At 41.6% G+C, this 27,983-nt stretch overlaps 2 protein-coding genes across 2 annotated transcripts; both read left to right on the top strand.

Annotated features, from left to right (window-relative positions):
• Positions 1-3,281: 3,281 nt before the first annotated feature.
• LOC311009477 (CD5 antigen-like) lies at positions 3,282-4,701 on the top strand (the record flags this gene model as incomplete). Its single annotated transcript, XM_084003675.1, has 3 exons — positions 3,282-3,558; positions 3,899-4,213; positions 4,307-4,701. 3 exons carry the CDS (start codon positions 3,282-3,284, stop codon positions 4,699-4,701), a joined length of 987 nt encoding a protein of 328 aa, XP_083859801.1.
• A 4,694-nt stretch (positions 4,702-9,395) lies between these two features.
• LOC311008944 (uncharacterized protein) lies at positions 9,396-10,868 on the top strand. The gene is made up of 3 exons (XM_084002906.1): positions 9,396-9,685; positions 10,324-10,406; positions 10,515-10,868. Exons 1-3 carry the CDS (start codon positions 9,397-9,399, stop codon positions 10,632-10,634), a joined length of 492 nt encoding a protein of 163 aa, XP_083859032.1. The 5' UTR covers position 9,396; the 3' UTR covers positions 10,635-10,868.
• The last annotated feature ends 17,115 nt before the right edge of the window (positions 10,869-27,983 follow it).

Below are 27,983 nucleotides of genomic sequence, written 5' to 3'. Positions count from 1 at the left end.
CGTAGGTGCACTGCGCCCCGACTGCACCTGGTCTACGAAACTAGGGCCCTTGGAGTCTGACAGACTGCACATGTTATACCCTACAGTTTAGTGGTGTTTTATAGACTCAATGATTGATTACTTGGAAAAACATGCAATAGATTCATCAACTTAATAAAAGCTGTAATCCAGTCTCCTCTGCATCACTCTGCTGATGTTGAAACACCGAGCAGAAATAATAAGACGACACTGACCGCATTGATCTGATAGGAACATCTCAGCCTGGTTGTCATAGTAACAGCCCTATAATGTGTCATCATTCAGCAGATTCTTGTCTGTTAAAAGTTTCCCAGAAATGCAGTTCGGAGAAGTGTTCATATGTGTCAAACTAAAGTCCATCCTGAGTGAAGCGCCACCTCTTCCTGTACGCAGATCTACACTTTAAACAGATCAGGTGGTCATCAGAACAGAGACAGACAGACCGGCAGAGGGACGGTCTACCTGGACATCATGGACCACCTGTTGGTGCTGGTGTTGTTGCTGTGGAGCTCAGGTAGGACTCTGCTTTAAAGATGATGTGATATTATTCAATTATTTGTGTTGGATCTTTAAAGGTTGAGTAGGTGATTCTATTCAGAAACACGTTTTGTTATATTACTTGAAATCCTTATAGGAACATACCGATAGCAATGAATAAATTAAATGCTATGACATACTTTTTTTTTAAAATGTCACCTGTGGCCGTGGCAGGACTGTAAAAACCCCCTCCAATCAAAAAAGTGGTGCCTGTCTGTCAATGCTTACTTCCTGCTTGCACTCTGCCGATCTGGAGCACTCATTTGGCGTACTGGGGGAGTGGCTGAACAGAGGTCTGAACGAGGAGGGCGGGAATTTTTCGTTTTGGCGATATGTTCAAAGTAAACATCTCCAGAATACAGGAAATTATATATACGCTGTTAACAATGTCCTGGGCAAGGACCCGTTGCCTTAATTTATGTTATTTTGTAAAGATTAAATGAATTATTGTTTTAGTTAAAGGGATATTGTTTGTCAATATCTGAATTTGGAGAATGATATTTTATATTTTGTCTATTTTATGTTCCTGCTCTGATTATTGAAACAGTAAAACAGCAGTTACTCAGAACTTGAGTCGTTTTTTTTCACTCAATACTTTAGTATATATCCATCCATCCATTGTCTACCGCTTATCCTGTATTCAGGGTCACGGGGGGGCTGGAGCCGATCCCAGCTGTCATTGGGCGAAGGCAGGGTTCACCCTGGACAGGACGCCAGTCTATCACAGGGCCACTTTAGTATATATTTAGTATATAAATTAGTATATATTACTTTAAAAACTAAGTAAGTTTTTGGATGACTACTTGGTACTTCTACTTGAATCATATTATTCTAAAGTAACAATAATCTTACTGGAGTAGTTTTTGGTTACTCTACAACTCGGGAAACGATGCAGTGATCAGTGTTACTTTGTAAGTTGATCTGATTGATCATCCTCACTGTTTCCTGTTCACTCAGTGTCAGAGCTGCATGTAATTACTGCTGATGCTCACACAACATTTCCTGCTGCTTCACATTAAAACACCTCAACTAGATAAATTCAACTTTTATTGTGGAGGAAACACAATATTTGTGTACCAATTCAGCGGCCGAAATGAGACAGTCTGATTTACAGATGATTTCCTGTTTGGGTCACCAAGGATGAAAACTTAGACGTTTAGAGAAGCTGACACAGCAGTTATCCATAAAGTCCCACAGAAATCCCTTACCTGGATGTCCTATTTTAGGATTGAAAAAGAAAAGAAAACTGTGACAGTCACAGCTTGTATCTCTGTGACAGCACCACACCAAACACAGAAAGGCCCGGAAGGCAACTCACATTCTTGTTCCTGTAGTCCGGTAGGCTAGCAGGTCTGGAGAGACCTGAGAACTTTGGAATATTAGCTTTTATGAAGCTAGAAGGATTCAAACATTTACTCATTTACTTTTACAGCTTTAGTTATTTTACAGATTTGGATTATCCATCCATCCATCCATTTTCTACCGCTTATCCTGTATTCAGGGTCGCGGGGGGGGGCTGGAGCCGATCCCAGCTGTCATTGGGCGAAGGCAGGGTTCACCCTGGACAGGACGCCAGTCTATCGCAGGGCCGACACTTAGAGACAGACAACCATTCACACTCACATTCACACCTACGGGCAATTTAGAGTCACCAATGAACCTATCCCCATGCATGTCTTCGGACTGTGGGAGGAAGCCGGAGAACCCGGAGAGAACCCACGCTTACACGGGGAGAACATGCAAACTCCACACAGAGAGTAGCACTCTCGCCTCACTTGCTGTGAGGCGAGAGTGCTACCCACTACACCACCGTGCAGCCCGTAGATTTAGATTATTAAAACTAAATATAATCAAAAGAGAAATGATAATGTCTAATTAACATTCAAATTAGCTCCAACTTTACCAGCTGCAACATTAAAGTGATGAACACATTAATGCATCTAAATACAATAATAAATTATATATTATTCTGCATAATGACGACTTTTACTTTTGGTTCTTCAAGAGCATTTGGATGATAATACATTCATGCTTGTACTTGAGAACGTCACTTGCGTACAATTCAGTAGTTTTACTTGTAACATAGTCTCACTCACTCAAGGTCACTTGGGCATGCAGACTGGAGGAGCCGGAATTCGAACCGCCAATCATCTGATTGGAGGACGACTCGCTCTACCTCTGAGCCACAGCCGTCCCCAAATTGTTTCATAGACACAAACTTTGAGGTCCCAACACTGTTTAGCTCTCAATCATCTGCTGTCTCTCTTTTCTCCCTCCTTCATCTGCTGTCTGTATCTCTCCTGTCTTTCTCCTTCATCTACTGTCTCTCACTCTCCAGTCTTTCTCCTTTATCTGCTTTCTCTCTCTCCTGTCTCCCTCCATCATCTGCCTCTCCTCAAAATGGTTGATGTAGGAGTGGACACAAACAGGCAGGAGCAGGACTTTGAAAGGGCAGTGGCGGCCTCAACCTGATACTCACTCTCCGCAACATAATTTGAAAAGATGTTTTTTTATTTCTATGACATTCAACATTAAATTAAAACAATATATATTTGTGTTTCTCCAGGACTCCACGTTGAAGGAAATCACAACTCAACAGGTAAATAGAGAAAGAAATGAGAAAGTAATACAGCAGAATCAGCAGTCACGTTTTGGTTGAATTTTTTCTTAATGGAAATGAACTTCTTTCACTGACCACTCTTGTTTCTTCTGTTCAGAGTCTGATGATGTCAGGTTGGTGGGAGGCCAGTCGCTGTGCTGGAACACTGGAGGTGAGACAGGTGGACTGGAGACCAGTGGTTGGCTATGACTGGACCCTGAAGGAAGCAGCTGTTGCCTGTAGAGAGCTGGACTGTGGCTCTGTTGTTTCTGTAGGAGAGAGAGAGGAGTCCTCAGACAGACCTGTTTGGAGCATCGAGTCTGACTGTGTTCATTCTGGATCTACTCTGAGGGAGTGTGTAACATCAGATTCCTCATCCTCCATCCTGAATCTCACCTGCTCAGGTAAGCCCCTCAGTGATATCATTTATGACATCATCAATGACAGTAATGTACCAGAATGGCAGCAGACTAATGAGCTCAGTGTCATTAAATAAGCAGCTGATTTACTGACACTGAGCTCATTGTTGCAATGTATATCAGTTGTTAGAGTGTATGAATGTAAATGTGACGTAACATGGCTGCAGGCTGTGGTGTTATAAACACATGTTCTGGTCTTAATGATGAACTGATGCTGGAATTGTTTTGAGTCCAGTTTGAATCACTGAATAGTTTCATGACATCTTTTTCTCTCATGTCTGGTGTCTTTTCTCTCTCTCTATTTGATCTTCTATCATCTCTCCAGACTCCGTCAGGCTGCTGAATGGGACTAGTCTGTGCTCAGGCAGACTGGAGGTGAAGTCCAACCAGTCCAACCAGTGGTGGTCCTCAGTGTGTGAAGCTGACTTTGACCAGCAGGATGCAGAGGTGGTATGTAGGGAGCTTGGCTGTGGGGCTCCTTCAGTCCTCCAGGGGGCGCTCTATGGAGACGTGGGGGCTCCAACGTGGACCAAAGAGTTCCAGTGTGGAGGCCATGAGTCTGCTCTCCTGGACTGTAGAAGCTCAGGCTCAGATAGAAACACCTGCTCACCTGGCAAAGCTGTTGGACTCACCTGCTCAGGTAGAAGAGGAGCTGCAGCTTTGATCTGGTTCATTTCTGTTCTCATCAAACTCACTTTGCTCTTTGACTGACGACTCTCTTCTTTCTGTTCAGAGCCTGTCAGGTTGGTGGGAGGAGCCAGTCGCTGTGCTGGAACACTGGAGGTGAGACATCAGGGAGACTGGAGACCAGTGGATGACGATGACTGGAACCTGAAGGAAGCAGCTGTTGCCTGTAGAGAGCTGGACTGTGGCTCTGCTGTTTCTGTAGAACGTAGAGAGGAGTCCTCAGACAGACCTGTGTGGACGATCTGGTCTGACTGTGTTCATTCTGGATCTACTCTGAGGGAGTGTGTAACATCAGATTCCTCTTCCTCCATCCTGAATCTCACCTGCTCAGGTATGTCCCTCAGTGACATCATCTATGCCATCATCTATGACAGTAATGCAGCAGACGATGAGCTCAGTGTCAGTAAATCAGCTGCTGAATGCACTAAGATATCTTTATGAAAGAAACATTCATCATCCCTTTTCCTCAAACACAAACCTAGTTGAAGAACCGGGTCAGTGTCAGTGCTGATTTGCTGTTGGTTCAACTTGCGAACCTTCTGAGAACCTGTTTGCGTTTACAGGCTAGAGAGCTCAGAGAGCCACATCATTACTATTTACTCCCAGCTCTTTTGTTGGAAGCCCAAGGATACACCGGAGGACTTTTAGTTCACAGATATAGTATTTATCTTATCACATTTTATCTTCTTGTGCTGGGACTGCCCCGTACAGAGGTTGGACTTGCATGCAACCAAGTCTCACTGGTCAGTTATCTCTGACATGAACTTACAGAAATGTAATATGAAACATGTATGGGGGTTGTCCTTCAGGCGTGTATCTATTCTAGCAAACCTAACTGTCAGATCAATGAGGGCCTTGAAGATCCAATGGATTACTGCTTATCAGGTGAAGGCAAGGCAAGGCAAGGCAATTTTTTTTTATTTATATAGCACCTTTCAACAACAGGGCAATTCAAAGTGCTTTACATAAAACATTAAAAGCATTGGAGAATTTTTTTTTAAAACAAGCCAATAATAAAATGAAGTTTAAAATTGAAAAATAAAAAAAATTAAAACTGCAAGCAATGTTGTGACGGGCCCTCGTTCATATGCGGTCGTGGAGTGCCTGCGGTCACATGGCATTGTTGCAGCCGCCTACCTGTGCTGCGGCCGCCTCCTCGCGGCGCAAGTTTAGACACAAGCGATCGACATTCAAAGCCATCTATCTCCCTGACTGCTGTCTGAGGTGCGTGCAATGTGTGGAGCAGATGAGACAATGAATAAAATCATTAGCAGGTGTGGAAAGTTTCATGACTGTTGATCTGGTGTGATCCAAAGTGAAACTACATTTCAGTCACAGAGCTCACACACATGTCCATGCCTTCCTGACATCTCTCCTCCTCCCCCTAGTGTGACCCCTCCTCCTCCCCTGTGTCTCATTTGCAGGCTGAAATGGAATTAGTAAAAAATAATCAGGTGTGGCTTTTACTTGGAAAAAGTCACAAAATCAGTGACATTTCTGTCGCCAGTAGGTTACGCTCTGACTGTGAGTCAATATCACAGTGCAGACGTGTTCAGAGTGTGACTCTAATCAAGTATGGAAACTTTGGAGCAGATCAGAGAAGAAACACTGGAGTTATAATAGTGTTGATGTTCATGGCGAAGGTTCCACTGACTGCTGTCTGAGGTGCATGTGAAGTTTGGAGCAGATCAGACAATGTATAAAGTCATTAGCAGGTGTGGAAAGTTTCAAGAGTGTTGATCTGGTGTAAAGGTAGGTTTGACAGAGCAGACCTATCCCAGATGATCTGAGAGGTCTGGATGGTTCGTAGCTAAGCAGAAGATCAGAAATGTATTTTGGTCCTTAACCATTCAGTGCTTTGTAAACCAACAGTAGTACTTTAAAGTCAATTCTTTGACAGACAGGAAGCCAGTGTAAAGAGCGTTCTGAATTAACTGCAGCTGTCTAAATGGTAAATGGTAAATGGCCTCATTTATATAGCACTTTTCTCCAAAGAGCTTTACAGGAATGACTGACATTCACCCATTCACGCACCCATTCACACACCGACGGCGGAGTCAACCACGCAGGGCGACAGCCAGCTCGTCAGGAGCAATTAGGGTGAGGTGTCTTGCTCAGGGACATCAGCCAAACGCTCTACCTCCTGAGCTAAACGCCCCCCCCCCCCCCCCCCCCCCCCCGCCCCCACTCCCCCGGCGCCGTCTGATCGACTTTTTAGGGAGTAAACTGTCACACTGTTCTTATGAACACAACCAGTGATGTGTATGAGTTCAGTGAAAAAGTAAAAGTCTAAAGTGAACAAAGTAAAAGCCAATTCTAACAATTCCCCATTTGACATAATTTTATTATGTCACTAAAATCAAAAATGGTGGTTATGTTATTCCTGTAGTGTGTCCCAAATCTGTGCAGCAGCAGCTCAACAGGTCCCCAAACTGTGAGTGACTAACCGTCCTGAGCTGCAACACAACCAGGTAGGAGATTTGTATCCCCCTTTTGATACAATTTTATTATATCAACACAAATAAACATCTCATAATCGTATAGTGGGTATGTAAGCATGTGTTCATTGCGTTGAGCATATATGTATGCCAGTATATGTAAGCTGTTCTTTGTTGCAGTTACTCACAGCAAGCAGTTCTTCATTGCACATGCATGTGGAAATAGTAAACAGAGCAATGTTTATCAAACAAAACAATCATAATATTAAAAGCATAAGCTAAACAATTCATATCAGGAGTAGTCATCACGGTACCAAGAACAGAACCTCTTTCCCAGGAGAATACAACCTTCCATAACTCTACTGATAACATGTCTGCTATGAGCACAATAATCATAAGAGAAAACTATGAATCTCACTCTTCTATGTGTATGTAATGCTATATGTGGGTATGTGGTAGCATAATCTGTGTATCTACAGCGGTTCAGGAGTACAAACAGTGGTCTTCTTCATCAGCATCCTTGGAAGCTTCAATCTCGCTCTCTCCGGGCTCAGAGAGGGAGATCAGTGGGACAGTTTCACCTGCATGCTGTGATAATTGATAAGGAGGTGGTGTGAGGAATTTATCATTAATGGCCGTGGTAATACACTTTAGACAGAGGAGCCTGATACATGGTGTGCAGCAACATCCACATAAGGTTAACACAGTCACTGCAACAACTAGTGTAAGTAACACGGACATAATTAATGTTTTCCATTTGCCAAAGGCTCTGTTTAGCCAATCAGATAACGGATTGTCTAATCCTGAGTGTTCTGATAACTCTTCTGACATAGTTTTGAGGCCAGAGAGGGTTCGAGTTATGGAGCCATCTGGGGCTGTGTTGTTAGGAATGAACACACAGCAATCTTGGGAAAACAGCACACACACCACCTCTTTCAGCTAGGAGGAAATAAAGGGCCATTCTGTTTTAGTAAATCATCAGGGAAGTGGCAGCCAATTGTTCATGTAGTCCGGCAATGGCATCTCTAGTCATATTATTAAGCCTTTGAATATTAAAATGGATGTAATTAATTCTGTTGACATTTTTGTTGATAGTGGCCCACCAGAACAGGGATGACTCAAACCCTGCTTGACTTGATCTACCGATTTATATTCATCAAGTACTCCAATTGCTAGAATAGATATGCCTGAAGGACAACACCTATACATGTTTCATATTACATTTATGTAAGTTCACGTCAGAGATAAATGACCCGTAAGACTTCAGACCTCTGTACGGGGCAGTCCCAGCCCAAGAAGATAAAATGTGACCAGCCCCCTGAAATCATGCTCGCTCTGACTGAGAGCCTGCGGGAGCTCTGCCATTCCGAGCCCAGTGCTCCAATACTTTACCTGTGACCTGAATAAATACTATATCTGTGAACTGAATAGTTCTCCGGTTTCCCAGTATGTTCCTTCCTCTGTCCCAGTCATTGGTTTCCACTGGACTGAACTGTAAAGTTCTCCAGGACAATGACGTCCTAGAATGTGGAGAAGTGGGCTTGTTTCTGGAAGTTTCTGACCCTCCATAGACTGCTGAGCTTCACCTGACAGGACACACCTGTCTGTCTGTCTGTCTGTCTGGCTGTCTGTCAGACCTGTGACATCACTTCCTGTTTTCACAGTGCATCTTGAACTAATTCAAATATTTTACGTTAGATTGTGGGCTATAAGTCTCATGTTGTGCAATAAAAGGTTACTTTGTATACAAACATATCTTTCGTGGTTGATAATAAAAATAATAATATTAACGATAATTAAAACAATGATAATTAAAGATATTTTAAGTTATTACACAGATTTCACATATATATTTACCAACAAATTCAATCTGAATGTGGTCACAAACTACAGGTAGCATCTAACAGGATGTAACTGTTTCTATGACTTCCTGTGACATCAGTAGGCGCGTTTTGAATCATGCATGCGCATGCATTTGCCTCGCAAAACCAGGCATTCTGGGAAAAAAACGTCAGCTGGTGATAACGTCCCTTTGCGACATGTCACATGACTTTAAAAACTTGCGGCATCTCCAGGGTACCTCCCTCCGCATGCTTTTCTGTGCAGATGGTCTCAAATAAGTGCGGACATAAGACACTCCCCTCAACGTTGCCCTAGTTGGTTAGAATTATCACGTGGTATTTCCCACGTGAGAAAATTCCTCAGCCTCCGTCAACAAGGGAGTTCAAATGCCTCGGCTCGAATTCATCAGCAACGAAGACAGCCAGCCCCACTAGGTAGACCATATTCTTTGTGCAAAGTCCATGAAGTTTCCCCTGGCGTGATAGTTTTTGTTATGTATATAATTATTAATAAAGTTTAAATTAAAAAAAATAATAAAAAAAAGTCTGTGAAGTGCACCTGTGTCCGACTTGACGTGGTGGGAACTCGACGTGTTTATGACGAGTTCCGGCGGATCCTCTCAAGTCTCTTGCATGTATAGGCGCAAATGCATGCGATCCGAAACGCAGCCAATGAAGGCTGCTGGAAAGTGTTGGACTGGATGGCAGCTTTTAGGCTCTGCTTCCTGCTGCTGCCGCCTGATCTTGTCTACTTTCCATGTGAGGAGCAATTAATCTCCAATGAGCCTAATGTGACCATTCATCTTCTCTCTCTCTTTACAGACTTGCTGCTGCAGCCAAACATCTCCGTGTCCTCCATGGACGGGGTCTCCGAGGCCCAGCAGCAGGGGTTTAAGGTGTTCAGGGGCTCCAGCTTCACCATCTGCTGCTCCGTCCAGCCACATTACCCAGGAGGCTCCTTCCAGCTCACCTTCACCTCCTCCAACTCAGCACACAACTATACCCAGCCAGCTGTCAATTACACTGCCCACTTCCTGTTTCCTGCTGCAGAGCCCGCCCACCAGGGAAGCTACAGCTGTGTTTATCACGTCCATGTTCTTTCTCATAACTTCTCTGAGAGCCGTCTGCTCTTTCTCACTGTCGAAGGTAAGCAGACTGTTTACATGCTGCTCGGGAAAAGATGATTGGTCCAAACTGGCTGACAAAGATCAGCTGACAACAGAGTCCATGTTGTTGTTTGTGGAATGACACTGTGACTGCTGTCATGGTGTTACACATGTCGGGTTTATTCCAGAAAGCAGGTTAAACAAACTCTGACCCTGGACTCTGAACCTAACCCTAGACTCTGACCCTAACCCTGCAATCTGAACCTAACCCTGGACTCTCACCCTAACTCGGACTCTGACCCTAACCCTGGACTCTGACTCTGAATGGAACCCTGGACTCTGAATGGAACCCTAGACTCTGAACTCTGAACCTAACCCTGGACTTTGACCCCGACCCTCAACTCTGGATCAGAGTATCCCTCTTCTCAAGCTTAACAAATTTGTTTTAAAAGAGTTTTAACTAAACCTGCTTTCTGGATCCACCTCAGATCTTGTAGACAAACTTAAACCAGGTATTTCCATGGCGACAGCAAACAATATGCTGTAGGACAGAACTCTTCCATTCCGCTCACCACTTGCTTCCAGTGGGGATTCCCAGAACCAGAACCAGTTTGTGTTTAATGGAAGCTGTTGGACTCATGATGTCATGTGATGACTGTCTATGTGTTTGTTCATCAGATCCAACACCTGTCATCATCAGAGCGGTTGTCCTGCCGCTGATTCTGCTGTCGGTGAACGTTGGCCTTTACTTCTGCTGTAAGGTACTGACGTATGTCTGTTGTTGAGAGCGCTGACTCAGTCTGTCTTCATTGACCTGGAGATAGGAGCCATGCATGAAGTCACGTCTGTGTGCTGTCATGTCTCTCCAGGCCAGCAGGAGACAGAAGCCAGGCAGACGGGAGGACGTGGAGCTGGATTACTATAACCTGGGTGTTGGTGCAGTTGAAGGAGAGCCGACTGAACAGGAAGGAGCTCGGGGAGCAGAGTAGCACCCCTAAGGAGCTCCTCTCACATCCAAATGGGTTTCTACACCAGCTCATGTTCATACGCATGTTCCTCTGGAAATATTACATTTATACAATATTGTTTTTACTCTCCACATGAAAAGACCAAACCAACAGTGTGTCGCTGTCTGTATCCATTGGTTCCTACTGAAGACGTAGATCTTTAAAAACACTAGAGATATAAAGTGTCATTTGAAAGCAGGTGTAGTGGAGTCCAAGCAGCCGGCGTCTTTGTAACCAGATTCAAACCGACCCAGGCCGATCGGGGACAATGTCAACAAATAATGTTCAATATTACATTCTAATGAAGCTGGAACATTGACACACATCCTCCACATTCTGTGTTACAATACTTAAAGACCCCCTCCAGGCATGTTTTTAAATATATAAAAATAATCTGCAATGCCTAATATTTTGTGTGTCCAGAAATGTGATAATGTGTTCAGAGCAGTGTGGGACTAGGATTGCATGATGGTGAAGGACGCCGTTGTGACTAATAGCTGCAGACATTGCTATGTTGCCTCCCACGTTATCCCCGGACGATGATGATGGCACGGTGTCCAATGATATTTCTGCCACGGCACCTTGTTTTTGCATGGTTAGCTCATTGGCTTATGATGCACTGCATCTGCTTCTAGCTCCATGACTCTATGAAAGACACAAGACAAAACAATGTAGCACAGTACGAAAAGACAGGGATCAGTCGATATGATGTAGCACCATACACTTCCAGATCCAGCACTGATGATAGGATCGTATAGCTCACCTGAGCATATTCATATCTCAGTTGTTTTATACGGCCGGAGTTTCTTTCAAAAGGGACTCTGTACAGCTGCTTCATCCTAATGCTATTGTGTTTCAGTAGACGAGACAATGCAGACAGACTTACTCTGTTGATGTTTTGTTATCTGCCATTATGTTGTCCTGCAGGTCTCCTACTCTGGGGTGAACAGTCAACCTCTTCCACCAGATACTGGTTTTCTTGCAGTTCTGTAAAAATGTAATGGGTTTAGTGATAGATCCTTCTAATTATGACAGTACAGTCCATAGTACCAGTAAGACTACAGCCCTTACAGTTACTTACCAGTTCTCATTTCGAAATATCCAGATGATACCTGCAACAGTATAGCAGCTCAGATTTGGTTGAAACTGTTGCCCAGCCTCCCTCATGCTTATCCCATCGTTGACAACATGGTCAACCACAGTCGCTCTGATCAGTTATTGTGTTCCTGACTCCCCTCTCCTTCTCCCCTGTCCTACTTCACCTCTTCCTTCTCCTCCTCCTCTTACTTCTTCACCTCCTCATCTTCCTCTTCCTCCTTCTTACTTCTTCACCTCCTTGTCCTCCTCCTCCTCTTCCTCCTCCTCTTGCTTCTTCACCACCTCGTCCTCCTCCTCTTACTTCTTCACCTCCTTGTCCTCATCCTCCTCTTCCTCTTACTTCTTCACCTCCTCGTCCTCCTCCTCTTCCTCTAATTCTCACCCCTCTTACTCTCTGTCCAATATTGGCCTCCATTGTTGTCCAAACCAAGTGTTTGCCTGTGGCCTAATTATAGTGCTCCAGCTCTGATTTTTAAGTGAACTCATTGGGCCCTAGTTTCGTAGACCAGGCGCAGTCGGGGCGCAGAGCACCTGCCCCACGCCAACGGGCCGTTTCCGCCTGGACTTTGCAAGTTTCATGCACCGCCCAGGCTAGCGCAGGCACTCCCCCCGTCACTCCCACCCGCGCAAGTCGGAAAGATGGAGGAGAGAAGGCATGAGTGGGAGACGAGAGGAAGGCGTGGAGTGGGATTAACACAGCCGATTCAGATCTTCACCAATCAAATGAGCTCCTCTCCTCACCTTTAATGCGCCAGGCGAGGTGCAGTGCAAGTTAAGTCACTTGACAACCCAATGACAGAAGCAGCGCCGCCGCTCCAACCACGCGCATCACGCGCTGTGTGTAGGGCAGTGGGCATCATAAAGGAATTCTGCTTAGGGCACCAAAATGGCTAGCGGACAGAAGACAGCAGCAGCGCCAGACGGCCAAACTTTTCCCAGGATGAAACTGATGTTTTTGTCCGAGACGTCCAAGTTTCAGCTCTTTAAATTCAGTCAGGCTGAGTTTCCGTTACGCGTGCCATCCGCCTTTGATCTGACGTCAGATGTGACGGGACAATCTATCTAGATCTACATTCACGTGTTGATTCAATTAGTTGTATTAAATAGTGTTTGTTATGATTATTTATTGCATTTAAATGTGCCTGGAACTGTGGAAACCTGCCTGTGACGTCTTGGTGATGTGTGCGCAGTGCGTGCCGTTGAGCCAAACTGCCACTCCACCAGCTGTAATTCACCTTGTGCCAAGAGTAGACCAGGTTGGAGATGGTGGCCTATCGGCGCAGTCTCGGCGAGGCTTTTTGCCATGAAACTTCCGCTGCGCCAAGCTGAATCTGTGACGCTACCCCCTGCTGCGCCGCCACACCCATCTTGGCGCAGGCAATCCACCAAACTGCCAAACTGACTGTGCGCAAGGCTACGCTGGTCGAGACTTGCATTGCATTGCGCCAGCTCCGCCACCCTGCGCTGCACCAAAAACCACGAAACTAGGGCCCCTCATCTGAAATTGTTTTCACATGTGTCAATGTGAAAAGGCTATTAGCAAAATAGTGTAGCAATGTGGAGACCAATGTTTACAGTTTTGCTTGACGTGTGTTATTCAATTGCAAACTGAGTGTAAAGCAGTAAGTTGTGTTTACAGTTTTGCAAAAAGTGTGTTATAAAATTACACACTGACAGAGAACGTGCATTCAGTTTGGCACACCTGGTAAATGCATTGGCTACAAGTGTTAATGGTTTCAGAGACAGTGCTTCAAGAATCACTGTTACTGTTTAGGCATTCTAATTTTTGTGATTAACCAATGTTCATAATTAATAAGAATTCTGCTTAACTTTGTACAGAAAGTGTTGAATTAATTTTGTACTTAAAAAAATTTGATTTCGTATTTCAGGATTTTACTCACTCTTACTTCGGATTTTGCTAATTTAATGACAATTTTCCTCATTTTAATATGTTTAAGGAATTCAGTTATTTTTCTTGAAATTTATTCATGACAATGTTTTATTTTATGAGAGCAAGCAAAAAGCAAAAATTAAACAAAAATACAAAAAAGGAAAAGCAATTATGAGGCCGTGGGATGATCAGTAGATCAAAGCAAATTTCAGAATAAAACTTTGTATATACAACAATTATTAAGCACCCGTCTCAAAACTTTGCTCATTTTTGTTCTGAAAAGATTTTGAAGCACACAATCTTAATAAACGTATGCAGCAGGTTGAAGCAGTTGACCTAGAAAATGTAAATGGCTTATTATTTACTTTGTATGTATTCGTTTTGGAATTTGAATCAACCACAAAAATCTCATTTCATTTTTATATGTTTTTTTTGCCGATATTTTAACTTCTAGACTATTTCATGTCAAACGTTTTTATTGGTGCAAACTTTGCATATATTTTTGTTTTTTCTCTGTAGAAGTTTTGTCTTAAACATTTTGACATATTAGTTTGGTCTTGAAAAGCTGAATGGTGTCTCTGTTGAATCAATGCCATTTGCATGTTGTAACTTTTAAAAATTACATTTTTTGCGACTGCTTACACACTAAAATCAAAAGTATTACCTGTTTTGCAAAATTGTTAAGGAGCAAAACACTAGCTCAAATGAGCACAACTAATAGTGTGATGGGAATTTGTCACTTAGTGGTTTATTATAGGTTAATTAGTAGTTTGAGTAGTTTTGACTTATAATATTCCAGTGTTATGAGGTTACCTGTATTCTGCACTTATGTCATGTCATGTGTTACATGAGTTGTAGAATGGATCTTGTGACACCAGTACAGCTGGCAAGTCAATATGGATCTACAGTCACTGATGAGTGGTTCAAAAACCACATCCTGGACAAAGTTTGCTGTCTACACAAACAACGGAACAATGCTTCTCTGATGACACATCACAAACATCTGTATAAAAAGCCCTTCTCCAGACTGAAGAATTGGTCAGACTCTTAAAAAGTCTGCCCCTATCTGGCCAGATAATTTGCTCTGAAGCTGTATATTGGTGACGCGGTCCGCATGGACACCCTGTTTGCGAGGACTTTGACTTATTGGACTTTGTCTGTTTACAGTCTGTCTGTAGCGACTGCTAGCCTGTTTTGGACTCTTTATTTAATAAATTACTCAAAGCTCTGTTAGGAGTAGTATTCTTATTTCTCACCAGGAATTCCACCACAATTGGCACATTATCAACCTCACACTATAAGTTCAGTCAGGACCACTTTGTCAAAAAGAATCTTTATTTATTTGCACAAGTTTCATTTGGCGGTATGGTACTGTTCTGGGACTCCCTGCTCTTCCACGCGCTTGCGTGGAAAGCCTGAGGCAGGAAGAGCACCTTCCTGCCCTTCATGAGCCATCATGAACGGCATAAGCAGGGAGCGCAGCAGCAAGAAAAACCCCAGACAGAGCAGACCAACAAGAACAATGGTAAGGTACATAACAGATGACAGGAGGAGCTGGGGTGGAGGTGGGTTGAAAAAGCCGGCAGAGGAAGCAATGAGGGAGGTCAGGCTAGAGCGGTTTAAATAGCGCGCTCTGAATGCAATTTCCCAATAGGAAGCGGGTACGGGGAGTCAGCTGAGCCGTCAGCTGATCTCCTCGGTTTTGACAGCTACGCTGTTGCTGCTGATTTAGAGCTTGACGTCGTGGCCTGCCAGAACTAACGCTACGCTTGATTTAATGATATACACACCAATCAGCTTTATAAGTTAATGATATACACACCAATCAGCTTTATAAGTTAATGATATACACACCAATCAGCTTTATAAGCACTATAAAAAGCAGCAATCTGACATGATTTATTACGTATTAATCTCCATATTGACACCTTGGACATGAAGAGAAATACATTTAAAGTTCCCATATTATACTGTTTTTATCAATTCCACACAGCTGTCAGAGGTGCAACAACACTGTTTTCGATATGCATTGCCCCAAACCCATCTGTGGTCCTAAATTTCAGCTGTCTAAAAGTTGCTCAAATTAGCTCTACTGAGAACATGCTGCTTCTGTGTCTGCACCTTTAAATGCTAATGATCTCTGTCTGTCATCGCCTACTCGGAGAGAGACAGGAAGCCGCTTGCGCTGCGCGGCAGCATGCGGCAGCATGCGGCAATGTTTACGTGGATGTATCACTATGGCTGGCCTATGTGTCTCAGGCAACCTGATCTCACAGAAATGCGTGAAAGAAGCACGACCTCTTAATAACGCATTGCGTGCTCCTGGCACGCATTGTGTAAGAATTCCGTGTGATCACCACGCAAACAGTCTTCACTGAAAGTCAATTAGGATCCGTTCCGTGGCGGACACACGCATTGTCAGCTTCAAAGACGTCACGCTGTGGGTGTTGTTTCATAGATCCCGGAAGTGCAAATGTAGATTAATCGATATTCTGAAGAAAAATCTGATTATAAGCCATAACGTTGTAACCATCCAAGGCAGACTGTGTAACGATAGTATGTGCCTCTGTCGAGTCCAAAATCCCCGTGTAATATCAACTTTATTTTAAGAAAACACGTTTTATTTCCAATGTCATATCACGGAGAAGCACTACATTACCCATAATCCTCATGTCTATCACCGACGTGTCTGATTGGTCGAGCTTAAACATTATTTTCTTAGTAACTAAAAAATAAAACAAATTGAGCTCATATTATTTTCTTATTAACTAAAAGGTCTTAACATCTTTTTAATTAAATGAGTGAAATTTTATATTTTATCTGAAAAACACCGGCGTTGCCCGTTGCCTTGTGGGTAACGTGGGTGTGTCCTCCATATTCACCGCGTTTTCTGCCCCCCGCCAGACCACTTCCGGCCAGCCACAGTAAGTAACTCTCTCCGGTTTCAGCCAAAGGCCTCTTTATTATTTCAAATCACAAAATTATATTACTGTTATTTCTTCCATTGTAGCACAGTGTTTCTAGCGTTTTAACTGCGGAGCTTAGTTTGAGTGTTTTAATATGATGCATCGTTATCGTTGTTAACTCTAGCTTGACCATACAGTGTAATAGGAGCTTGCTTGACCGACCGAACGTTAGCAGATTATGCTATCGTTGCATGACAGCTAGCGGTCTCTGGCAAGATTTAGTCAGTCTGTCAACCACCGAAATCAGTTAATCATTTTGTAGGAGCTGTTTAATTTTTGTGTTTTATTTTGTTGGGGTTGGGTTTGGTAACTTCCGCTGACGCAGGAAGTGAGTTAGGGCACTACAGGTAACTTGGGGTTATAACGTTATATAGCTATATATTGAAGAGTTCATTTGTACATTAAAGATTGGTTTGTATTGTACATAGTGATTTTGATTAGGTTAAAATATTTGATTGATTATAGTATATTTGGTGACAGAAAATAATAAATGCTCATTTATTTGAAAGCTATTCTAATTATGCTTCTTTTTCTTCTTTTGCAGCTTCATTGCAACATTTACATTGAGACACCCACACACACATACTCACACACTCACCAAAAAAACAAAGGCACTTTTAAGAGCCATTCTGTATCGTTTGTCTTACCCCTGTCTTTCAATCACTCTCTCTCTTTCAGTCATTCTCACTGTCTTTCTCTCTCTTTCAGTCAGTCACTCTCTCTCTCTCTCTTCATTTTGTGTAGTGTTCATTGTCTTTGTATCGTATTGTATTGTTTGTTTTTTCGTTTTTGTTCGGTCTTGTCTTTCTGCGATGCCTGGGGGATCCCTAAAAAAAACATGCCCAAACTGTGGGCAAAAAATTTACAATGGTGTGAAGGTTGGTCCATTTTGTCAGTCCCCACAACCTCAGCAAGTGAGGAGAAAAAAAAAATAGAAAAATTCCATCGTCAGGTCACTGAGTGGTGTGCCTCAGTGACTAAAAATAAACTAAAGTCACATGTCATGGACGATGCAGCTATTTTGGTATGTATTTTACAGAATATTCTCATTCACCCAAAGGGTAAAAATGTTTGTTTTATTACTTTGACATAATGAATGGACTTGTATTTATTGAAAGCTTGAGAGTAAATATATCTATAAACTGCAGTTTTGTGTATGGATTGTGTAACTGATCTCTTTTCTTCTCAACAATTTTTTTTCCAGCTTGAGAAATTGCACGCCCTTGGCCTAAAGCCTCTTCTGCTGCTTGGATACCCCAAAACGTCAAGAGTCATGATGCCACAGTATTCAAGACTGAGCACAGCAGCAAGGACCTGCCTCCAAAATATGGAGGCAGTGTTCAAATTAATGATTGAAGGTGAGATTGTATATATTTAATAACCATGAAATGCACACACATTCATATATTGACTTTATTTGCACTGCACAATGTATGGTGTTAAGGTTAAATATTTTATTTGAAATTTATAATGCATAAATTAGTGCCTTTGCCAGGTAAGATAAAAAAGCATAGCCTCATCGTTCATTTTATTTAAAATTAAGACTGTAAATCCACCAATGTATTTCCCACAGTGAGAAGATACTACTTTTCTGATCTACTACAGATTTCCCCAACCTCTCTTAAGTCATAGATTCCCAATGTTACAAAAAGTACATTAAATGTTGATCCCAAAAAAGTGAGGTTTCAAAGCCACTCTCATGTCAATAACTTAAAAAGCCTTTATTCAGATGGCTTCATGGGGAAATTCTTAAAAATATAGAGAGTACTAGTGCATGTTAAAATGGAGCGAAGTAACCATTCTCTCATTTTGTTCATACTTTTTATTCCTTCTTTGCACTCTTTATTATTGTTATTATATTTTATTTGGTGTTACATTTCCATTCTTGATATCAACTCTGTAGCTCAGCACCTGCCCTGCCCGGACATGGATGTGCGTGCTCCCCTTTTACTATAAAGCAAAGACAACATCATCCAAGAACAGAACCAGACATGACCTATTCATGTGGGCACTGTTGTTTAGATTTGAGCCACAGTTTGAATCCTCTGTCAAAAATATTGCCACGTATCTCTAGCTTTAAATTAATAGGCAAAGGGTTCCAGAGTTTTGCCCCCTTCACAGAAAAAAACAGACTGACCAAATGAGGTCTTGTGCTTTGGGACAAAACAATCACCAAAGAGCACCTTCATTGCACTTTTTTTGAATTTCTGAGCACTCTGGACCTTGTCTTTCTGATTAATTAAATATGATTAAGACATATTTATGCATTGACAATCAATTTAAACATGATTTTTTGGTAACTATCACATGTTATCGGACTGTTTTCTAGTTAGCAACTGAACTGAACTGAACTGATAGTTTGAATCAGACTGAAAGCTTAGAGGAGCTGTTTTTTAATCAAAGTTTACTATTATAGATGCCACTTGTCCCAACATGTTTACACTGTCTTTTCTTGCCCCCCGCTTAAGACAGGGGGCAGCTGAGAGGAGATTCATTCATTCAGAGTTTATAACACTAATTGCACCATTTCACTCCATGACAGACAGACTTCACATTGGGGGGGATTTGAATGTCCAGGATCCCACCACTAACATTTTAGTCCAGTAATGTCTAATCACTGAAATCACTTTGCTCTCATGGCACATCTGAAACAGTGCAAGAGATCTGAGATAAATTGTGATAGGAGGGGTGGGGCAGATTGGTTTGACTTGACAATGAAATGTTGATGAATTCTGCTGAAAATGTGTATTTGTTTTTCCATTTCTTTAATTTTTTAAGTAGGACTTAAAAGAACGTAAAGTGACCATAAAAGAGGTATAGGTTAAGTACATCTGATGTAGGTTGCCTTCTTTAAAACTTGTATTTATATGTGTTCCATATATTGTGTATAGGTTGGACAACACTCAACCCTGACCAACTTGACCAACCTGAAGATCCCTCCACTCCACTGTCACTGCAAGTCCCACCCACCCAACCACCTCAAGAAGAGGATTTTTTTATTTTAGATTTGGTACCATGTGACACACCCGTCACCCAGGAGACACCACACCCACCACCACCACACCTGGTCCCATCACCTATGCAGCCACCACCACCACAGCAGGTCCTCCCTCTTCAGCCCCCACCACAGCAGCTCCCCCCTCGTCAGCCCCCACCACAGTAGGCCCCCCCTCATCAGCCCCCACCACAGCAGGTCCTCCCTCTTCAGCCCCCACCACAGCAGGCCCCCCCTCATCAGCCCCCACCACAGCAGGTCCTCCCTCTTCAGCCCCCACCACAGCAGCTCCCCCCTCATCAGCCCCCACCACAGCAGCTCCCCCTTCTTCAGCCCCCACCACAGCAGGTCCTCCCTCTTCAGCCCCCACCACAGCAGCTCCCCCTTCTTCAGCCCCCACCACAGCAGGCCCCCCCTCTTCAGCCCCCACCACAGCAGGCCCCCCCTCTTCAGCCACTACAACTTACAAAACCTAAAAAAAGAACTAAAAGAATGAAAGGTATGTTTAGTTTAATGTCTTGTACTCTACTGACATTTTTATCGCCCATAATTATCACAAAGTCAATATGATTTTTGTAGATTTTCAAAAAAACATTGATTTGGTCTGATTCAGATGCACTTCAATGACTTGAATAGATGGTATCTATGTTTGCTCACATGCCCCTCTCTTATTAATAGAGGAACCTGTCTGTTAATCTTTATTTAAATTATAAATGATATTTGGATTGATGGCTCTCTGCACATCATTTCTTTGTGTAATGTAGAACTGCAAAGCCAAAGTACCTGTGTAAGAGATTTGAGAGAAAAAATTATATCCTCAGGTTCAAGCAATGTCAGGTGTAATCAGTCCATTACTGAAGGGATGAGAAGTCAAGATTTAGAATAAAACCATGTGCAGACCATCAAACTCGTGATTCTCAAGTCTCATAAGCAAAAGCTAAATGATGTCACACAGTGACAAAGGTTCATGCAAGTTTGAGCATTTTGAGTGTTATGCAAAAACTAATACACATGTATGTTCTGCACATTTTTTGCAAATGATATATTCCTTTCGATTATAGACTGCCCTCACAACCAGCTCGAGACCTTCCCAGTCCGGGGAATACTTAGGACAAGGAACAGAAAGGTAGGACAATGCTAGTAATTAACTGTTGATGGAGACATCCTGTAAAAGTATTTTAGCTTGCAGTGTCAGTAAAAGATCTTGTTTGGTGACTACTATTAAAAATATACAGTATATAGCCTAAACTATATCAGCAATACATTTATTGTATTCCTTGTGAATGTACAAAATTCAAATAACATACAGATGTACAATATTTTTGTCTGCTTGACACAGGGGAAGACGGAACACCTTTATGACTGGCAGCCCTGCACCTTATGGTACGTTAATTAGCTTTAGGTTATGTACAGTTATATCTATTTATATTATTGTGCTGCATCTTATAGTACAGTGTAGTGTTTAGGCTTCTGGAAATTCTTGACAGGTCATTTTCTTGGGTGGAGGAAAAAAGTAAATACAAAAATTTCAGTGCTGTTTCCGTCAGTCTGCCCAAGGGCAGCTGTGGCTACACACGTAGCTTACCACCACCGGTGTGAATGTGGTATGAATGAATAATGGTTCGGGTTCAATAGAAAAGCGCTATATAAATGTAAACCATTATTATTATCATTGTTTACACTTGCCGGGATACGGGGGTCTGTTTCAGGAAGGAGGTTCAACAAACTCTGTGCCTAACCATGATCTCTGAGTTGAGTTACCCTCACATGCAACTCGAGTTACTGTTTTCAGAACATTTGATTGTAGTTAGCTCAGTCGACTCTGAGTAAGTTCACTCTGAGTTAAGCCGACAGTAAAAAGCCATCACCAATGGAGCACTGATTCCACTATTCACCATGGCAACAGGTACATAAAAGACAAAGCATCCATTTTAATCCAGTGGAAATAGAGATATTAATGCACACTCAAGGAACTGCAACTGAAAATGATGGCTAGAGAAACAATATTGATCGAAGACATAAATACATGACTGTAAACTCAGTCTGACCCAGTAACAATATGTTTGGTGATTTGAACTTCAAAAGACGTTGAGGTTAAGATACAGTAGATTTGAATATGTTACACATCTATTTTTATCTTTACTCAAGAGCATTCATTGAAATGCTGTTAAAATATGTTCATATTATTGTAATTATTAACATAATAATCTCCAATATTAGGCTATAGGAATTATGTTCCATCAGTGCAAACAATCGAATCTTGAGTGATAGAGATCATCATTGATACTATGTGTCTAAAGTTATTTCAGTGCAGGTGCAGCTACTTTAACAGACTGACAGTCTGATACATGTGCACAGACAAAGACTAAAATAGCAGAGGTTTGATTCTGAGCTGAGGGTGAATTTATGCTGTGTAACATTTGAATGTGAAGGCAAAATACAATGCTCAAAGAAATGATTTACAGTATGTGCACAAAACCAGTGACTTTAGACAGTCCTGAGTGGCAAACTACTATCCATCAGGATTTAGATTGTGACAGACAGTAAATCTCTGCGAATGAATTTGCTTCGATAAGCACCTTGATAATGACTGAATGAATGAGAAAATGAAGCAGTATGTCTGAGTCTGTAAGAGAGAGGGCACAGAAAAACTCAGGGTTGACTGAAGAAAACCTTCTCCCAACCAGGTTTGGTTCACAGACTCAGTTGCCATAATAACTGACAACGAGCTTCAGTTACCTCTCTTTCTGAAACAAGTTGGATTTAACTCTTTCTCTGGTTTGAGTTTCCTCCCTCTTTGAAACGTTAAAACCCAGATTTTCCCTCATTTCAGGGTTTACATACAGTCAGAGTTTTCACTAAACCTGCTTTATGAGACGTACCTCTGATACGCTTTACTGTGCATGCCATATGAAACCATAAAGTGAAATTCACTGTTTAAATCTAAATATGCAAAGGACACAAAGTAGAAAATTTAGGAGGATTACATTATTTACACAAGTTATTTTTTTTTTTAAATTAATCAAATTGAATCATGCTGATGTGCCTGTTTGAGTAGTTATTCTTCACCAAGAAAGTATTGTTTTCAGTGCCATTTGCTTGTCTGTCTGTCTTTCATTCTGTCTGTCTATTTGTCAGCAGGATTGTGCAAAAACTTCTGGTCTGATTTCCATCAAACTTGTGGGACGGTGTGGAATGGGCCAAGGATGAACCCATTAAATTTTGGAGCCACTAGGATATGCTGTTGCTCCTATAAGTGGCAATATATTTTTCAGACTTTAATTGGCAATAACTCAGTGCCTGTTAATCGAGTGGATACCAAACTTTGCAAAAACACTGTTCAAGGTAATTTCCATTTAACATAGGTCATTGGCATAGTAATTGTAACAGGCCTACTATCTAGTTGTACTCATTTTTCGAGGAAAAATTTACTGAGGACATTAACGGAACATAATTTGACATTGAGATTTGAGATTGAGAGCAGAAAGACAACTCAAGCTGCGCCCATCCTGATCAGCTGATCAGTCACATGCTCTCCTCATCCAAATAGGGCGGGTGATTTCAATCCCCCAGTTTACCTGCTCATCCCTGGCTATGCTGCTGATCTGCTGCTGCTGCTCCTGCTGCCTATGTGGTTTTCCAAACCCACCTCCTGTGGGCTGTGTCTCTATGATCCCCTGCAGGGTTCTGCTTCATTCCCTGTAATGTCTGCCAAAGCGCATCATTCAGGGATCAAATATCCAAGCCTGACGCCAAACCTGCTGCAACCATGCTCAAGGATACCTATGCTGTGCTTCAGCTTGCAATGCTTTCCTGCTGCTACCATGTTCAAGAATGTGCTAACTTTGCTGTGCTTCAGCTTACCATGCTTACGCTCAATAATTGATTTTTTCTCATTCCAGAGTTGCCTGACTGAAATACTTGTTGTAGCTGAGTCTTCAAAGTTACCAGTTCAAATCACGGTTAACAGTGTCATCGATTAGTTGCTGTATCATACTATCCTAGAACATCAAATGCTAAATACAAATACCTCACTGCACTACTCCTCAAACAATTCTAAATTAGTATGCAAATGTTGCAGTAATGACTGTCAATTTAGTGTGTACTTGTACTCACTAGTTCTTCACCCTTCCTCTATTTATTTATGTTCTCAGTGGTAAGACCTGGCCTCCATCCTGGCAGCCAGCCTGTTTCCCATCCCAGCCAGCCTGTTTCCCATCCCAGCCAGCCTGATTCCCATCCCAGCCAGCCAACCTGCCAGCCAAACTGTTGTTTAAATAATTGCTGTTTTATTTTGTTCTTATAGGATGTGTTTTATGCATTTTCTGTGAAATCCTTATAAAGTTAGTTAACATGTGAATCTTGTCTTTGACATTGTGTAGTTAGAGTTCTGTGGAGCTGTTATGTAATTTGTGATGATGTTTCTGCAATAAAATGATGTGCCTACAGTAGCTGGTTCATTGACTGACAACCCAGAAGATCTACAAGTGTAGTGATGACATATGATTCATATGATGACTATGAATACCTTACATTATACTTGGCATCTCACTGCATTTTCTTTTATTAATTTAACATACGGTAAATTATTTTTGACTATGTGGATTATAGTGGATTACTAAATGACCTGACATCCTTGTGAATCAATTCACCCTGATAATGTATATACAATAGGCTGCAGTCAATTATATTTATAAAAGATACATTTACATAATATTTATTTATTTAGTGATCATGGTGTTGGTGCATAATAATCAATAAATAAATGACGTCCTTGTCAGAAGCTACATCACACCAAGGGGGGAGTTGTGGATTCTACAAGTGAAGACCACTTCCGCGTTCAAAAAGCTTCAGTTTAATCAATATTCTGAAGAAAGATCTGATTATTAGCCATAACGCTGTAACCATCCAAGGAAGACTGTAAAGATAGTATGTGCTTCTGTTGAGTCCAAAAGCCTCGTGTAATATCAACTTTATTTATTTAAAACACGTTTTGTTTCCAATGTCATATCATGAAGAAGCACTACATTACCCATAATCCTCATGTTTATCAGCGACGTGTCTGATTGGTCGAGCTTGCTGTTACAAGCAAATAAAAAATTTAACAAATTGAGCTTATATTATTTTCTTAGTAGGCCTAACTAAAAGGTCTTAACATCTTTTTTGTTTTCAACATTGAATAAAACGGTGCTATATTGTTAAAATTCAACAATAAAAGTGAAAGTTGAAAGTTGGCTTGAATTTTGACTTCTTTTTTTCTTTTTTTTCATAATTTTCACCAGCATCTTTCTGGTCCACATCACATCACATTTAATGTAATTTTTAATTCAATGAGTGAATTTTTTTTTTCTTTTTCTGAAAAACATTATTATGAATTCAAGGGTCAGAGGTCACAAGGAATAAAGCAGGGGTTTGAAATTGCACACGGTGGATGACACTAGCCCCCTGATACACATACTCATACTGTATATATATATATATTTCAGCCCCCTGCGTCAAACCGTTGAGGAGTTATTAATTGTCCCGCCTTTTTTAAATTCAAATTTAAAAAATTGTACATCTGCAAAAAGTGCATTTTCGGCCGCTGCGCAGCGGCCTTTGACCCCACGGACACCAAACTTGGAATACAAGACCCTCAGATGTCACTGAACAAAAATCCAGTGGGAAAAAAACGAAATTCCCAGCTGTTTTCTTAATTGGCTGTTGCTGCTCTGAAAAATCAGGTGCTGTCAGACATATGGCCCTCTACACCCTCTCATGCAGCTGGCTGCTTTGGAGAAACTTTTGTTCTAAAAGTCGTGCAGGTCTGAATTGTTAATATGTGGTTTGGCGGCCCGGGATGAGCGCGTAGACGTCCGTTCAGTGCGGATCGGGCCCACGCTTCTCGAGAGGCGGGGCTTTAGACAGACGCTTTCTGCGGCCTTCTGGAGGCCGCCGTTTCCATGGAAATGGAACGAATCGCTCGAACCTTGGCCTGTGGAGTGGTGACAAGGCTTGGATGAATCCCCCTGAGACCCAACTCCGTGGGCCAATCAGAAAGCCAAGTAGCCTCACGGGAGTCCGATCGCAACGGGACCAAAAGGTTATGATAAGAGGCTGTCTCATGAGCAACATACTGAAATTTCAGGGTCCTATCTCAAAGCGTTTGTGAGATATTAAAAAAGTGCAGTCGTAAAGGTAAAATACCAAGAAAACGGTGACCTTTGACACTTGTGAAGGTCACACGGGCCTGAATCTGCACCTAGTGGGTGGCCCTAGCCCCCTGATACACTTATTAAAAATTCAGCCTGATAGGCCAACGCATCTGTAAGCTATTAAAGAATTGCTGTTGAAACATTTCTCCTTTAATATGAGGTCAGAGAAAGGAGCATTATTTTTGACCCTTCACCATTCTGGAACAAATATTAAAAGCTCATCTTCATCTCAGCTTCCTGCATCAAAGTCTAAGTGATTTATTAATTTAACACTAATCAGTGACCTCTGACCCTTGAATTCATAATGTTTTTCAGATATAAAATTAAATTTCACTCATTGAATTAAAAATTACATTAAATGTGATGTGATGTGGACCAGAAAGATGCTGGTGAAAATTATGAAAAAAGAAAAAAAAGAAGTCAAAATTCAAGCCAACTTTCAACTTTCACTTTTATTGTTGAATTTTAACAACATAGCACCATTTCATTCAATGTTGAAAACAAAAAAGATGTAAAGACATTTTAGTTACTAAGAAAATATCCTTGTTATAAAATAGTTATCACCAAATAGAAGTCTTAAGTCAGTGTATCTTTATTTCAGCAAATCATGAAACTGGTACAGCCCTTGTCAAGTTGTCTGTGTCCAGGGATCTTAAAGACTTCCAGCATGTATTTGCTTATCTATAACACAGAAAATAGTGTAACAGAATACATGACATTCAAAGAATGAGCTCTTTGCACAGATTGTTAGTCTTTGGTCAAAACATCTTCCATGCCTAGTGGCCACTAGCATGTGCAGCCTTGACATCACTGTGCCTATAACAGTCACAGTTGAGCCTCGCTGAACTAGGTCAAAAGTCATAGGCTTCCTGTTAAAGCTGATCAACAAATCAACAATCATACAACACAAATCACACATATTTCTAAATATTCCTACAGTTCTACAACAAAGATGTAACAAATGTTTTAAAAAAAGTAGAGCAACAAATAGTAAAAATCTGAAAATCACAGGTGTACTGCAAGTTAGAAATGGGACAAACCGTTTACTCTGCTCCAAATACTTTACAATATCACAACATTATTCTGTCTGTTTACATTACAATGACTCATTTGTCTCTTCAGCCTGTAAACACCAATGTCTCACATCCAACATAGCATGTGCATATATAGTGTAGATATGGACAAACAAATACAGTAATTACATTATCTATGACATCATTTGATTATTAATACTGAAGCATCAGTGTTAGAGTCGCATGTGTTACTGTTGGAGATGGAGCTAGTTTCAATTACTTTACATACAGTAGCCTGTTTAGTCTGGTGGTACCCAACATAGGTCAGGCAGGCCCCTCCAAAGGGTCATCAGATAGTCATTAATCTTCTACTTCCTCTGACTCGGGGCTAGTGTAGCCATTGTCATCCCACTCCTCAATATCCTCCTGTGTGTGAAGTAAAACTGGTTCCATGGCAGCTATACCACTGTACACATTCACAGCCTCTTTGTGTTGCCCTTTGAGTGCTTGCAACCTCCGGTTGAGGACACTATTGAGACCATGTGTTGCATCTGCTGTTAGATCACCAAAATCTGTAGAGGAAGTGAGTGGAAAAACATAAAGATGACATATTACATAGTAGCAAGGCTCACTGTCAGAGAAAACATGGTAATTGCAACTGTCGTTACATTCTAAAATGGTGCATATGCAAAAACACAACAAACTGGTAATTGCATCTTAAACTGAACGATGTTAGCAATAAAAGTGGTACTTAAAACTTTTTTAGATTAATGTTTGATACAGTGCTTGACAATTACTCAATTGACTGAAATTAATCGATTATAATCTGATAATGAAACAGTATTGCCAGAACAGAATGTTTTAGAAAGAACAATTTGACTTCAGCCTCTGCACTTAAACACAGTTGTATTTTAATCGTAAGAAATGCAATGTGTAGAGTGGAGGAAAAGATCTCATACATACTGCAGGTTTTGATGCTCTCTAAAGTTTGTCCTCTGAGTGTCTCAACCTCTTGCACTTCCTTCAGAAGGTACTTGATGTGCTGAGACATTTCTTTCACCAGTATGCTCTGCTCCTCCTCCAAGCGTTTCAGCAGCATTACCTGGTCAAAGACAGACCTCTTCAACCTGAAGGTGTTGCCTTTAGGTAGAGAAAAGGAAAGGAGTAGTAAGCC

This window comes from Eutrigla gurnardus (genome assembly GCF_963514095.1).
Source record: "Eutrigla gurnardus genome assembly, chromosome: 23".
Taxonomy (NCBI): Eukaryota; Metazoa; Chordata; class Actinopteri; order Perciformes; family Triglidae; genus Eutrigla; species Eutrigla gurnardus.
This window is presented reverse-complemented; position numbering and strand designations above follow the sequence as displayed.